The sequence below is a fragment of the Danio rerio genome, chromosome 25, assembly GCF_049306965.1.
Source record: "Danio rerio strain Tuebingen ecotype United States chromosome 25, GRCz12tu, whole genome shotgun sequence".
NCBI lineage: Eukaryota > Metazoa > Chordata > Actinopteri > Cypriniformes > Danionidae > Danio > Danio rerio.
The window spans coordinates 3,125,001-3,139,641 of record NC_133200.1 but is presented as its reverse complement, the minus strand read 5'-3'; the positions used below and the strand labels follow the sequence as shown (position 1 = coordinate 3,139,641).

The window sequence follows — 14,641 nt, the reverse complement described above, 5'->3', positions numbered from 1 at the left end:
CTTCGTTTTCCGAAGAAACCCACCATCCACACCTTTCTTCCTTTACCACGAGGAGCTATCGAGAACCACCTGATCTCGTACTCCCCTTACATGCTCTTTCGACCAGACGGGAACCCTGGGCTCTATTATCTCCGAGCTCAGGGTTCTCTCCCGGGACAGCATGCCAAACCTGCTAATAGCATCAAGCAATATCAAAGAGTGAACTCTTGAAATACCTCATCACTTCAACTTAAATGGAGCAAGTTCACAGCAATCATATAGATTACTTTTTTTTACTCAAATGGTAGGTTGCAATCTGTTTCCTCAAACAGTTTGAGTTGCTTTAACTTATTGGGTTTTACAGTACTAGTCGGGTTGAGTTCTCATTTATCGGGTTTTACTGTGCTCAAATAGATTAATGTACTCAAATGGATTAAGTTCACAGCCCTCATCAGGATTAGTTTTTGAACTTAAATAGTTTGCTGCAATCGGTTTTCTCAAACGCTTTGAATTACCTCAACTTTTTGGGTTTTACAATGTAGGATTGCACAAAATTCAGGAAGTCTTGTAATTCCAGTGGACCTATAAGTTCCTTCTGACTTGCTTGCTTCTTGGTTTTTATTCCCTACCATAACTGTAGATTATTCCTAAAATCAGAGGGGAGTCATAGTTGGATAACAATCATGTAGAAGTGCATAAACCTAACCCAAAGAGCTTAGAATCACCCAGAGGCAACACTCAATGCAATCGCGATGGCAAGCAGCTGCTTTGTTTTTTTTGTTTATTCATTTAACAAACGCATCAAAGCTGAAATACAAACTGAAAGACGAAGATACTTACTATCATAGACTGGTGATTATTAGCACTTTTAATAGTTTATTTTACAGAATTAATGTTTAATATATTAACCATACTTGTTTTTTTTTTGGAACTGTTACTTTTAGATGAATTTACTTTAAATTAATTTAATAGTTCACGCACTGGCGCAGTACAGATTAATAGTGACATGTTAAATTTAATTAACATGACTTTTTCAAAATGGGATGTTGATGACAGATTAACAGTACATTTTGTTGGAGTAATATATTATAATGGTACATAGTATTTTTTCCAGTGTTGTCTGTTAAAAAAAGACTAATAAAGTCTTTATTTAAAAAGCTACTTTCTCCAAATTTATCATCCATTCATTTAATTTTCGGCTTATTCCCTTTGTTAATCTGGGGTCGCCACCGCGGAATGAACCGCCAACTTATCCAGCAAATGTTTTTACGCAGCGGATGTCCTTCTAGCTGCAACCCATCTCTGGGAAACATCCATACACACTCATACACCACGAACAATTTTAGCCTACCCAATTCACCTGTACCGCATGTCTTTTGACCTGGTGGGCAAACCCGGAGGAAACCCACGCGAAGGCAGGGAGAACATGCAAACTCCACACAGAAATGCCAACTGACCCAGCCGAGGTTCAAACCAGCGACCTTCTTTCTCCAAATTTATTATACATATATATATAGATTATGTTTATATATCTGTCAATAAAAATCATATAGGCCATACAAACTACCAGATAATGTAGTTTTTATTTTGCATACTCATTTCTGCTTTACCCTAATTTGAGTAAAACAAAAGAAAGTAATTAAGTTATATGTGAAACAGATATTTTAGATGTCAGATGTAATAAACTTAGTCTTGTCAACATTTTGGAAATTGTCTGTTTTCATTGGGATGTTTTAAAATGTTACTTTTGAAAGGGGTTGTACTCATTTTATCTCATATTCAACTCAATATTTTAATTTATTCTGTCTAATGTTAGTTATCCGTGCTGTTTTCCTATTGGAATTTTCATTACAATATGGCCTCCGCGTGACACTAGCGGCATCTAGTGGCTGTTTCCCAAATAGCAACAGAGTGTCGCCTCTTGGAGATTCTATGCTCTATGACTAACCGTAAGCCTAAACTTGACAGGTAAACGTATAACTAAATTCTGATTGGCTGATTGGAATGTTGTTTCAGGATCAACATAGATGTTAATCCAGGAACATGTCCTACTTGGTGAAATCGGGTTGGCGCTTTATTATTGTATTAATGGACGATTTTAATTGTATTTGTTGACCCTGCAGGAAGTCTTACGAGTTTGAAGATCTTCTACAGTCTGCAGCAGAAGGATGTCGAACAGATTTGTACGAGCTTTCTAAGCTTGGCCTCACACGCACTTTATCAGAGGAGAATGTCTACGAGGATATCTTAGGTAACACGATGCACTGCACCACTACATGCTATTATAGTTTAGCATTTTTCAAAAAAAATTGTATTTTGATACATTTTTATTATTTTTCTACTATTATGGAAACAGATACTCAAATTACGTGATACTAACACACATACACAATTAAAAACAGCCAGATTTGTGTGTGTGTGTGTACGTGTGTGTGTAATAGTGTGTCCGTGTGAAAGTATATAAGCATTCTGTAATTCATTTTCCTCCGGCTTAGTCTCTATTTCAGAGTTCCCAACTATTCCTGCATATGTTTTACACAGCGGATGCTTTTCTAGCTGCAACCCAGTACTGGGAAACACCCATACACACACTCTCATACACTACGGCCAATTTAGTTTATCCAATTCACCTGCAGCACATGTGTAGGGGAAATGGGACCACTTGGAGGAAACCCATGCCAACACGGGGAGAACATGCAAACTCCACACATAAATCCCAACTGGTCCAGGCGGGACTCAAACAAGCGACAATCTTGCTGTAAGGCCACAGTCAGGGCCGGCTCTTCCATAGAGGCCTAGGGCGGCAGAATAGAGTGGGCGGCGTCCCCGAAACTACCCTCGCCACCCGCGCCCTCATCCGCATCTAGGGTGGCAGAATAGAGAGAGTGGCGTCCCCGAAACTATCCTCGCCACCCGCGCCCCCACAATTATATCCGCGTCTAGGGTGGCAGAATATAGAGAGCGGCGTCCCCGAAACTACCCTCGCCACCCGCGCCTCAGTTATATCCGCGTCTAGGGTGGCAGAATAGAGAGAGTGGCGTCCCCGAAACTATCCTCGCCACCCGCGCCTCAGTTATATCCGCGTCTAGGGTGGCAGAATAGAGAGAGCGGCGTCCCCGAAACTACCCTCGCCACCCGCGCCTCAATTATATCTGTGTCTAGCGCAGCCGAATAGAGAGGGTGGCGTCCACTAAACTACCCTCGCCACCCGCGCCTCAGTTATAGCCGCATCTAGGGCGGCAGAATAGACCCCCACCCCCCGGTTTCACTTTAGGTTTGAGGGCGGCGTGACCGTCCTTTGCCTAGAGCGGCACTTCAACTTGCTCCGGTCCTGGCCACAGTGCTAACCACTGAGCCTCTGTGTCGCCTTTACTCTTGTTTACTAACACAACCTTGCACCACAATGTTAAATCCAGGCTGACTTTTTGACTGTGCACCTGACAGAGTAATTACCCAGAAGCCCAGGAGCTTGGAACTTTAATAACAACTAAATTGAGAAAAGTCCTTCACAAACATCGCTGCTCGTTTGCTCAACCTCACCAAGGGTCTACAGTGTGTGTTTGGGTTACCCCACGTCAGTTTCTCAACCGCATGATGTGAAGGCTTATCTGGAAAAAGAGAGTTTGATTGCATGGAAGGGGGGTGACACGGTGACTCTGTGGTTAGCACTGTTGCCTCACAGCAAGAAGGTCACTGGTTCGAGCCCCAGCTGGGTCAGTTGGCATTTCTGTGCATGTTCTGCACAGTGTTGGTGTGGGTTTCCTCCGGGTGCTCCGGTTTCCACCAAAGTCCAAAGACATGCGGTACAGGTAAATTGTGTAGGCTAAATTGTCCGTGGTGTATGAATGAGTGTGTATGGATGTTTCCCAGAGATGGGTTGCAGCTGAAAGGGTAAAACATTTGCTGGATAAGTTAGCAGTTCATTCCGCTGTGGTGACCCCAGATTAATAAAGGGACTTAGCCAAAAACAACATAAATTAATAAACTAAATTGGCCTTAGTGTATGTGTCTAAATGAGTGTGTATGGATGTTTCACAGTACTGGGTTGCAGCTGGAGTAGTTGGTGGTTCATTCCGCTGTGGCGACCCCTGATGAATAAAGGGACTAAACAAAAGGAAAATAAATGAATGATTGCATTCAGCGACTTAACATCAATAAAAAAGGACTTATTTTGCACTGTGATATGCCAATTTCCTCTGTTGTCCCCATATAGAAACTTAATACATGGAAATAGATGCAAATTACATGTTTGATGTGCAAGATAAAAAAAAAAAAGTTATATAAATTTTAAACATTGCAAAACCCAGCACTTAAATATATTCTTTAGACATTGGACAATAAAATATTGTCAAAATATCACGAAAAATATTAAAGAAGCTAATAATATTGACCTTAAAAAAAATATATATATATATATATAATATTATATTATTTTTTATATATATTAATTTATATATTCTTTTATATAAATTATTTTATATTGATTTCATACTTTATATATATTTATCCTTGAAATATATATTATTTTCTTCCAAAAAAAAATATATATATATAATATATAAATAAAAGTATACTATATTGTATATGCCATATATAACCGCACACATAAAATTTCAGCTAATATATTGGAACATGTCATATATATGTATATATTTGTAATTCCAATTGTTAAAAATATATATGTGTCTGTTTTTGCTTTATTTTGAATTATATGTAGCATATTTGATATGTGAAACCCATGTACACTGTAAATAATGCTTACAAATTCTTAAATCAAGATGCATTTTCTAGACAATCAAAAATATTGTCTTGTTTTAAAAAATAATATACAAAATCTATGAAATGAAGTGAGTTTTTCCTTAAAACAAGTAAAATAATTTGCCAATGGTGTAAGCAAAATAAACTAGTTTTTCCCTGTCACGTACAATTATTTTCCTTACCCCATTGGCAGATTTGACTTGTTTAAGGGAAAAACACACTTAATTTTGGCATATTATTTCTTAAAACAAGACAATATATTTTTTTTTTGCCAGAAAATGTTTGTTAATTTCAGAAATTTTAGATATGTGAACTAAAAACAAGACAAGAAAGCATTTTTCACAGCATAAAGGGCACTGGTTCGAGTCCTGGCTGGGTCAGTTGGCATTTCTGTGTGGAGTTTGCATGTTCTCCCCATATTGGCGTGGGTTTCCTCCGGGTGCTCCATTTTCCCCCACAGCCCACATGCGCTATAGGGGAAATTGAACAAACTAAATTGGATGTAGTGTATAAGAGTGTGTGAATGAGAGTGTGTGGGTGTTTCCCAGTACTGGGTTGCAGCTGGAAGGGCATATATATATATATATATATATATATATATATATATATATATATATATATATATATATATATATATATATAATTAGCATATAGTCTCATATATCAGATTTCTAAGTGGGCAAGCATTTATGTGGTTAGCTTATTAGCATTTCTTTTAACACAGATTTTCAGCCAATCAAATTTGATCCCCTAACAGTTGTAAAACCTCCAAATCTGGAATCATATAGCTTTCCTATTGAATCTTAATCATCTGCGATTATGATATCCCTCCTCCCTCCTTAATGATGAATGTGTCTAATCATATAATAGAGCTTTCCAATAATGGAGTTAATCTTTATCTCTTCTGGCACATAGAAGTCTACTTAATAGGTGGAGCGTAGTGTACGTTCTCCTGTGTTTAAGAACTGGATGTCCCAACTTCATAAACTCTCTTCCCACTAGACGCATCTGGTGGATGAATCGACGTGACACAGAAAAAAAATGGCTTACTTCCGCTCTAGATTCTTCCTTATCCCTCTTTCTCTGGCTCAATTCGTTCCCTGCACAAACCAAGACAGATTTCGCTAGGAGTTTGTCTTCTTGTTAGCACCCCACATGATGCCACACACAGCTAATGAGGATTGCGTGGAGTCCCTGGCTAATGCTCAAACATCTGGAAAGCAATACAAAAGCAGCAAGCAAACACATGACGTCAGGTCCAAATCTCTCCGCAGAAATGTTGGACTACATAATCAAGCAGTGCTGACAAGAGGATATTAGAAAAAAAATGGCCACATTAGCTAGCGCCACTGACGGTCCGACTTAGGAAACATGATGTATGGAGGAAATGTAGTTTAATTGAAATCTAAACTGCTTTGTTTGGTAGGAAACAGCAGATTTGTTGGTAGCTCTGCAGTGTTTTAATTCAAACTACTAGATCAAGTAAAAATTAAAAATAATATGAAAATAACAGTTTGCAACATCAGACACCATAACTCTAGGCTAGCTTTTAACAGCAGATGTTGCTCTAGGCTAGTTTTTAACAGCAGATGGCGCTCTAGGCTAGTTTTTAACAGCAGATGACGCTCTAGACTAGTTTTTAACACTAGATGTTGCTCTAGGCTAGTTTTAACAGCAGATGACGCTCTAGACTAGTTTTTAACACCAGATGTTGCTCCAGGCTAGTTTTAACAGCAGATGACGCTCTAGACTAGTTTTTAACACCAGATGTTCCTCTAGGCTTGTTTTTAACAGCAGATGTTGCTCTAGGCAATTTTTTACAGCAGATGACGCTCTAGGCTAGTTTTTTTTTTTTTTACAGCAGATGATGCTTTAGGCTAGTTTTTAACAGCACATGTTGTTCTAGGCTAGTTTTTAACAGCTGATGTTGCTCTAGGCTAATTTTTTACAGCAGATGACGCTCTAGGCGAGTTTTTTTTTACAGCAGATGTTGCTCTAGGCTAGTTTTTTAAAGCAGATGACGCTCTAGGCTAGTTTTTAACAGCAGATGTTGCTCTAGGCTAGTTTTTTAAAGCAGATGACGCTCTAGGCTAGTTTTTAACAGCAGATGTTGCTCTAGGCTAGTTTTTAACAGCAGATGTTGCTCTAGGCTAATTTTTTTACAGCAGATGACGCTCTAGGCGGGTTTTTTTTACAGCAGATGTTGCTCTAGGCGAGTTTTTTTAAGCAGATGATGCTCTAGGCTAGTTTTTAACAGCAGATGTTGCTCTAGGCTAGTTTTTTTTAAAGCAGATGACGCTCTAGGCTAGTTTTTAACAGCAGATGTTGCTCTAGGCTAGTTTTTAACAGCAGATGTTGCTCTAGGCTAGTTTTTTTTACAGCAGATGTTGCTCTAGGCTAGTTTTTTACAGCAGATGATGGTCTAGGCTAGTTTTTATTAGGATATGGCGCTTTAAACTAGTTTTTACAGCTGATGGCACTCTAGGCTAGTTTTTAACAGCAGATGGCGCTCACAGATAGTTTTTAACAGCAGATGGAGCTCTAGGCTAGTTTTCAGCAGCAGCAGGTGCTCTAGGGTAGTTTTTAACAGCAGAAGGCACTCTAGGCTAGGTTAGCAGCAGCTGACGCTCTAGGCTCGTTTTAAGATGCCCTCTAGACTCATTTTAACACGAGAGGCTGCTCCAGTCTAGTTTTTAACAGCAGACGGCGCTCTAGGCTAGTTTTTATCAGCAGCTAATGCTTTAGGCTCGTTTCTAAATGCGCTCTAGACTCATTTTAACATGAGAGGCTGCTCTTGCCTAGTTCTTAACAGCAGCTGGCACTCTTGGCTAGTTTTTAACAGCAGATGGCACTCTCAAAAAGTTTTTAGCAGCAAGATGGCGCTCAAGGCTAAATTTTATAAGCAGATGGCGCTCTAGGCTAGTTTTTAACAGCATACGGCACTCTAGACTAGTTTTTAAAAGCAGATGGCGCTCTAGGCTAGTTTTAACAGCAGATGGCGCTCTAGGCTAGTTTTTAACAGCAGATGGTGCTCTAGGTTAGTTTTTAACAGCAGACGACGCTCTAGGTTAGTTTTTAACAGCAGACGGCGCTGTAGGCTAGTTTAATAAAAGCAGACGGCGCTCTAGGCTAGTTTTCAAAAAAAAAGTAGACAGCCCTCTAGGCTAGTTTTTAAAAACAGATGGCGCTCTAGACTAGTTTTTAAAAGCAGACGATGCTCTAGGGTAGTTTTTAACAGCAGATGGCGCTCTAGGCCAATTTTAAGAGCAGACGGCACTCTAGGCTAGTGTTTAACAGCAGATGGCGCTCTCGTCTAGTTTTTAACAGCAGACGTTGCATTAGGCTTGTTTTTAACAACAGACAGCGCTCTAGAATAGTTTTTCCTCCCCCTCAAAACCACATTTGTTTACTTCCGGGTCACATGGAGTTCCTTCAATGCGGGGCTATCAGTCCTTTAGGACGGGGCTATCAGTCCTTTACGACAGGGTTATCACTCCTTTAGGGCGGAGCTATCAGTCTTTTGGGGCAAGACTATCAGTCATTTAGGGTGGAGCTATCAGTGCTTTAGGGCGGGACTATCAGTACTAATGAAAGTAAAATAAAAAATAAAAAGTAATTTTGCTGTACATGCTTTCCCCAAAGACCCTCCATCGAAGGAGAACCCATATGAAGATATAGAGTTGGAAAGTCGCTGTCTTGGGAGCAAATATCCGGTTCCTTCTTCCCCTTCTTCTCCCATTCCTGACACCCCATCCAAGGTATTCTTACAGCATTCTTGATTTTTTTTTAGCCATGAGTTTCTTATACATATTAATAGCCATGTTTCCATTCACCTATAATTATGTGCATATTGGAATATGTCATCAACAGATGCACAAACATTTTGAAAATTCTCATAAAAAAGTTCTTTTTTGAGTGTGCCCCTTTGCAAAATGTGCTTCCAGAAATTCATTGGTTCAAATTTTGCATTAGTTTGGAGCAACGTTATGTAAAAATGCTCATTTTATTTTCAAGGTTGCCTGATAATTGTGACTTTATAATTATAATTTCTCACTGACAGCTCGCCGCCAAGCCTGGTTTCTTCAGACAGAATTCAGAGCGACGCAGTTTTAACTTACTGGAGCTGCGCAGGACAGGCGGAATCGCGTCCCCATCACGGGTCAGCCCTCCATCAACACCCAGCAGCCCAGACGACACCCCGTGCCTGTCTGGAGACCCGTACAACCGGCGGCGCAGGAAAATTCCAAAGGTACCGTTAAAAAAAGGGGCCCGGTCAGTGTGATCCTTCACTAGTGTTGTCACAGTTAATGATTTCAATGTAAACCAAGGTAATTTTTCTGATGGTTATTAATACCTTTAAATTACCTTCATATATATATATATATATATATATATATATATATATATATATATATATATATATATTTACTCACTGGCCACTTTATTAGGTACACCTGTCCAACTAAACTACTTGTTAACCCAAATTTCTAAACATCCAATCGCATGGCAGCAACTCAATGCATTTTTTTGCAATGTGATAAATGATTGTGATATGAAGTTTTCATACCTTTACATCTCTAATCTTACTAGTGATTTATAGCTGTGGTCTGCCGCTGACTGAGACAGCGGCCTTTCCACTGATAATAAAACTACTAAAAAAATGTGACAGGCCAATGAGACACATAAGAATCACCTGAAAAATGGAGGAAAAAGTGCTTTCCTTCATAACTCCTTTTGTAAAAGACTTTGGAAAGGCCGTCTCTGATAAAACAGCAACAACAACCATTTTTATGGTTTTATGTTTTAACAATTTGTAACAAACACATTAAAACTAAATTTAACCTATTTTAACAATGCTACAAGAATGATAAAAATAGAAAAACTTAAAAATATTAATAAATTAAAAAAACCAAATAAATAAATAAATAAATAAAACAAATAAACAGATAAATTATTGAATTCAACATTTATTAATAAATAAATAATATGAATGTTTTAACCGTTCATAACAAAGACATTAAAACAAACTTTAAGGCATTTAACCTATTTTAGTAATGCTAAAGAGAGCAAAAATTAAAAAATAAGTACAATAAATAAAAAGAAAAAAGATAAATGAATGAATTAGAAATAAATTAATAAATAGATAAATAAAATGAATGTTTTGACCATTAATAACACAATTAAACTAATTTTGACCCATTAAAAATGCTAACAAAGAAAGACAAAAATATATAAAAATTCTGAATAATTTAAAATAATGAATAAAAATAATAATAATAAATAACAAACAAGAGATTAAGCCAAAGGAAAATGAATGAATGAATGAATAAATAAATAAAAACAAATAAATAATAAAGATAGACAAATTAATGATGTTTTAGATAAGTAAATAAATAAATAAATAAATAAATAAATAAATAAATAAATAAATTTGACAGGCGGATGAGAAATCTTATCTCAATTTTTTAAAATAATGTTTTAACCAATAATAACAAACGCATAAAACTAATATTAATCCATTTTAACAATGCTTAACATAATAAAAATAGAGCAAATAAATAAATAAATATGTAAATTAATAATAATAATTAATTAGAAATATACTATAAAAATAAATAGAATAAATTATGAATTCAGAATTAAGAATAATAATAGTGATGCACGGTAGCTCAGTGGTTAGCACTGTGGCCTCACAGCAAGAAGGTTGCTGGTTCAGCTAGGTCAGTTGGCATTTCTGTGTGGAGTTTGCATGTTCTTCCCGTGTTGGTGTGGGTTTTCTCCGGGTTTCCCCCACAGTTCAAACACATGCGCTATAGGGGAATTGATTAACTAAATTGACCGTGGTTTATGAGTGATGAGTGTGTATGGATGTTTCCCAGTGCTGGGTTGCAGCTGGAAGGGCATCCGCTGTGTAAAACATATGCTGCAATAGTTGGCGGTTCATTCTGCTGTGGCAACCTCTGAAATAGAGACTAAGCCAAAGGAAAATGAATGAATGATGAAACATTTTTCCATTTCAACAGATGGTGCAGAAAATCAACGGCATCTTTGAGGCGCGAAGGGGTAAAAAGCGGATGAAAAGGGTCTCGCAGTCCACAGAGTCCAGTTCAGGAAGAGGTTTGTGAGGACTGCATTATGTGTTTGCTAAATTTAGCCATACTTTTTTCCTGTTAAAGCTTTGTTTAGAGTTCTGGAGTGACGTTGCATTGTGGGCCCCCAGCAACATGTGTGTCCACTTAGCTTTATGGACACGTTTACAGTTTTGGGTCAGTTGCATTTGACCCATTTTTTTTCCAAGGATGAAAGAATTATGTTACATTATTGGATTCACATGTGCACCCAAGCATGAAATGTGCGAATACCTGCATGCCGATTCTCTGGTGACCTTTGACCTCTCTTGTTTCTCTACCACAGTGACGGATGAAAACAGCGAGTCTGAAAGCGACACAGAGGAGAAACTGAAGGGTAACATTTAATTTACGATGCTAAAACTATTATATTAGGAAATAATTATCGAACATATTTCCTATAATATTTTTTCTTCTGGAGAAAGTCTTATTTGTTTCATTTTGTCTAGAATAAAAGCAGTTTTTAATAATAAAAAAAAACATTTTAAGGTGAAAATTAGTCATGTTAAAATTGTATTTTTTAATTCTTCCCCCAATTTCTGTTTAACTGTGAGATTTCTAAATATGGTAGATTTAATAACTCATTTCTAATAACTGATTTATTTTTGTCATAATAACTAGATATTTTTAAAATTCTAATATTCAGATTAAAGTGAAATTTAAAGGCTTAACTACGTTAATTCAATTAAATGTCTCTTTATTTCTCTAGCGCTTTTATTATGTAGATTGTGTCAAAGCAGCTTCACATAGAAGTTCTAGTAAATTGAAACTGAGTCAGTCCAGTTTTCAGAGTTGAAATTCATTTTAGCTTAGTTCATTGTGGTTTAATATTCATTGCTGAAAGTCCACGCAGCTCCACGAGCAGCTCCGTGAGTCCCAAACCAAGTAAGCCAGTGACGAGGAACAAACTTCACCGACTGACGAACGTGAAGGAAAAAAACCTTGAAAGAAACCAGGCTCAGTTGGGCTAACCATTTCTCCTCTGGCCAAACATCTTATGCAGAGCTGCTGTCTAGGCGCCAGAAGAACAATGGACATCCATCATGGAGAAGCTGCAGGTGTGAGTAGATCATTGGCGGGTGATCAGGCTGGCCCACGGAATCATTGCGGACACTTGTCTGTCACTGGGGTCTTACAGACATCAGTCTCATGCTCTTCACTCCTCCATGACCGCCACAGCATCTGCTTAGGATGCAACTTGGTCCAGGATAATGGAGACCTCAAGAAGTCCTCCATAATTGGCATCATCTCTTCACAAGTCTTGTATCACATCAGTGGTGCTGCACAGGCCTCAGAACAAGTATCCCCAAGTGGAGATAGAGAATAAAGACAATAATTAGTGTAGCTGCTGTTCATAGTGTATTTAAATGAAATATTAAATATCAATGCAAAAATGAAGTGCTATAAATTAAAATAGCAGTTATATGAACAAGCAGAAACAAACATGTCAAGCATAGTGTTTCTAATAACATATCTGGAGTGTGTCCTACAGGTGGTTGGTTAGGTTATTAGGCAAGTGAGGGTAATTAGGCAAGTCTTTGTATAACAGTGGTTTGTTCTGTAGACCATCCAAAACAAATGTTGCTTAAGGGGTCTTAATAATATTGACTTTAAAATAAGTTTTAAAAAATTAAAACTGCTTTTTTTCTAGCCAAAATAAAACAATTAAGACTTTCACAAGAAGAAAAAATATTATATTAAACACTGTGAAAAATTCCTGAATCTATTCAACATTATTTGGGAAAATAGTAAAGTACAAATTCATAGGAGGGTGGATCATTTTGCCTTCTGTGTATGTGGTAATACAGCTCTATTGGACAAAATACATTGTTTATCCTTCTCTATTCCTTTCTTCCTCATCGTATTTCCCTCAGCTCACAGTCAGAGGTTAGTGTCGGTCCAGTCTATGCTGAAGCAGACGGGTCGATATCGCACTTTGGAGAGGGATTTAATGGACCTTCAAGAGAGGAAGCTGTTTGAATATTTCCTGGTTGTGGCTCTTCATAAGACCAAAGCCGGCGTGCCGTATTTACCTGAAGTTACACAGCAGTTTCCTCTTAAGGTAGATCTTTCTTTCAAAAACAGAGAAAACAGGTCTGATGTTCTCTTCTTTTCTCTCTTAATTTTATTTATTTATTTATTTATTTATACCATTTTAGGCCATATATATATATACACACACACACAGTTGAAGTCAGAATTTTTAGCCCCCCTGTTTATTTTTTCCCACAGCTTTTATTTAACGGAGATATTTTTTTATATTTCTAATCATAATAGTTTTAATAACTCATTTCTAATAACTGATTTATTTTCTCTTTCCCGTGATGACAGTAAACAATGTTTGATTAGATATTCTTCAAGACACTTCTATACAGCTTAAAGTGACATTTAAAGGCTTAATGAGGTTATTAGGGTAACTAGGCAGGTTAGGGTAATTAGGCAAGTTATTGTATAACGATGGTTTGTTCTGTAGACTATTGAAAAAATATATAGCTTAAAGGGGCTAATAATTTTGTCCTTAAAATGATTCTTATAAAATTAATAACTGCTTTTAATCTAGCCGAAATAAAACAAATAAGACTTTCTCCAGAAGAAAAAATATTATCAGACATACTGTGAAAATTTTCTTACTCTGTTAAACATCATTTGGGAAATATATGGAAAAAAACAAATAGGGGGCTAATAATTTTGACATCAACTGTATATATATAATTATAATTTTAAGATTTTGGAGTATTTGTTTTTTTAAGATATTTTTTTAGAAGTGGAAAGAAAAACAAAATGCAATTTTTAAACAATATAACTATTGCTAATAATATATATATATATATATATATATATATATATATATATATATATATATATATATATATATATATATATATATATATATATATATGTGTGTGTGTGTGTGTGTGTGTGTGTGTGTGTATTTCAAGAAAAGAAATAAGAAAAAAAATCTAAATAAATACTGTGAAAACATGTCTTTGCTCTGTTAAACAAGCCAATATATTACAAAAAATATGGCATCACTTTATTTTAATTATCCTTTTAACACATTTTGTTGAATTTAAGTTAAATTGCATCTACATGTCAACTAACTGTCATTACATTATAAGTACACTATGTTGGGGTTATAGTAAGTGTAAGTGGACGTGTTTGTAAAGTTTCTTATAGTCAGTATAATGTCTGTTGACGGGGCAGTAATAGCAGGTATGAAGCAGTCTACTAATACTCACATGAGAAGTAATTGGCATGTAGTTGCATCGTAACTTTTAGGCAACAAAATTGACAATAGGCACCTTTAAAATAAAGTCTTACCAAAAAAATAACTATAATAATCATCATTCTGAGATTTTGGACTATTTGTTTTTTGTTGTGATAATTTTTTATAAGTGGACAGAAACTATAAAATGCAATTTTAAAACAACATTGCTAATTATATATATATATATATATATATATATATATATATATATATATATATATATATATATATATATATATATATATATATATATATATTTCAAGGAAACCTAAAAGAAATAAGAAAAATATAAATAAAAAATACTAAAGAAAAAATGTCTTTGCTCTGTTAAACATCACTCAGAAAATAATTGAAAAAGTATTTAAAATTTCAAACAGGAAGGCTAATAATTGTGCCTACTGTATCCTTTGCAAGAAGGCATTTATATAGAGGCTTTTTGTCCAAAGCACTAACAAATTCATTCAGTACGTTTACATTTACATACGGATGCAGGGAAAGTCTCCAGAGG

The 14,641-nt window shown here is 36.2% G+C and overlaps 1 protein-coding gene and 1 long non-coding RNA gene across 2 annotated transcripts in view; one reads left to right on the top strand and one right to left on the bottom strand.

Annotated features, from left to right (window-relative positions):
• Positions 1 to 14,641, bottom strand: part of LOC137489311 (uncharacterized) — a 100,183-nt gene that overhangs the window by 67,248 nt on the left and 18,294 nt on the right. The window lies entirely within an intron of this gene.
• Positions 1 to 14,641, top strand: part of si:dkey-82f1.1 — an 88,591-nt gene that overhangs the window by 61,975 nt on the left and 11,975 nt on the right. Inside the window, exons 4-9 of the mRNA XM_021470581.2 lie at positions 2,103 to 2,230; positions 8,380 to 8,495; positions 8,798 to 8,986; positions 10,761 to 10,854; positions 11,152 to 11,202; positions 12,740 to 12,927. Of these exons, the coding sequence (XP_021326256.1) occupies positions 2,103 to 2,230; positions 8,380 to 8,495; positions 8,798 to 8,986; positions 10,761 to 10,854; positions 11,152 to 11,202; positions 12,740 to 12,927 (766 nt within the window). The remainder of the gene's footprint in view (positions 1 to 2,102; positions 2,231 to 8,379; positions 8,496 to 8,797; positions 8,987 to 10,760; positions 10,855 to 11,151; positions 11,203 to 12,739; positions 12,928 to 14,641) is intronic.